Source organism: Chrysochloris asiatica, unplaced genomic scaffold (genome assembly GCF_000296735.1).
Source record: "Chrysochloris asiatica unplaced genomic scaffold, ChrAsi1.0 scaffold00381, whole genome shotgun sequence".
NCBI classification, from domain to species: domain Eukaryota; kingdom Metazoa; phylum Chordata; class Mammalia; order Afrosoricida; family Chrysochloridae; genus Chrysochloris; species Chrysochloris asiatica.
Window position 1 is genome coordinate 1622909 of NW_006408899.1, and position 1315 is coordinate 1624223.

Here is a 1315-nt window from a genome sequence, read left to right on the forward strand (position 1 = left end):
AGATTATACTTTAACAAAAATTCTCTAAATGATTAAGAAATAAAAAAATATTTAGGAAGCTTCATTTTGGATTTTACGTTGTTGGAATGTGTAGCATTTAAATTCAATAGCCTGTGAATCCTGAGATAACAAGCGATTTCTTTTTCTTTCTCTCTGTAGATCTCAGGAGCACCATGGCAACAACTGAAGAAAGAAACAGCACTACAGTTACCTGGTTCATCCTCGTGGGATTCTCTGAATTTCCAAAGCTCACAGTCTTCCTCTTTTCAATATTCCTAGGGATCTACCTCATGACAATGTTCTGGAACCTGGGTCTTATTGTCCTGATCAAGATGGACTCCCACCTGCACACACCCATGTATTTCTTCCTCAATAAACTTGCCTTCTTAGATATATGCTATGTTACTTCCACAGCCCCCAAGATGCTCTCAGACTTCTTCCAGAAGCAGAAATCCATCTCCGTTAGGGGATGTATCATGCAGTACTTCTTCTTTTCTAGCTTTGGTCTCACTGAGACCTGTGTTCTAGTGGCAATGGCTTATGATCGATATGCTGCCATATGCAGTCCTCTGCTTTACACAGTCATCATGTCCCATAGTGTCTGTCTGCAGATAGTGGTAGGATCTTTCATAACTGGAACCTTTAGCTCACTTATCCAACTGTGTGGCTTACTTCAGCTCCATTTCTGTGGGCCAAATATCATCAACCACTTCTTCTGTAACTTGCCCCAACTGATGATCCTATCTTGCTCTGACACCTTTTTCTTACAAGTTGTAAGTTCTGTGCTCACAGTGATCTATGGAATGACTTCTACACTTGTTATCATGATATCCTATGGTTATATTATTGCCAGCATTTTGAAGATCAGTTCAACTGAAGGCAGGTCCAAAGCTTTCAACACCTGTGCTTCTCACCTGACAACAGTGATCCTTTTCTTTGGCTCAAGCTCTTTTGTGTATTTATGTCCCAACTCTGATGATTCTCTTAGCCAAAGCAAACTGGCTACTATTGTATACACTGTGATGATTCCCATGTTAAATCCATTGATCTATAGTCTAAGAAACAAGGAAATCAAAGATGCCTTAAACAGATGGAAGAAGAGAATTGTCTCTTGAAATTTTCAGACAATATTCGCATAATTTGAATGCTTTATTGCAAAGTTAAGGATATATAGGGCTTTGTTGTTGTTGTTAAGTGCCATCATGTCTGTTTCAACCCACAGCAACCCTGTATAGGGTTTTCTAGGAGTGCAGCCAGAGTGCTTCTTGGAGGCCAAGATGGCTAAGCTTCGTCTCTCATATTTTGGACATATTGT

The 1315-nt window shown here is 39.7% G+C and overlaps 1 protein-coding gene across 1 annotated transcript; it reads left to right on the forward strand.

Moving 5' to 3' along the window:
• Positions 1–173: 173 nt before the first annotated feature.
• On the forward strand, positions 174–1115 carry LOC102837943 (olfactory receptor 5AN1-like). The gene has a single exon (XM_006876487.1). The coding sequence runs from the start codon at positions 174–176 to the stop codon at positions 1113–1115; it is 942 nt and encodes a 313-aa protein (XP_006876549.1).
• The last annotated feature ends 200 nt before the right edge of the window (positions 1116–1315 follow it).

Bases quoted from the DNA above. Each gene is read 5' to 3' on its own strand.
- LOC102837943 (XM_006876487.1), top strand. From the start codon at position 174: ATGGCAACAACTGAAGAAAGAAACAGCACTACAGTTACCTGGTTCATC.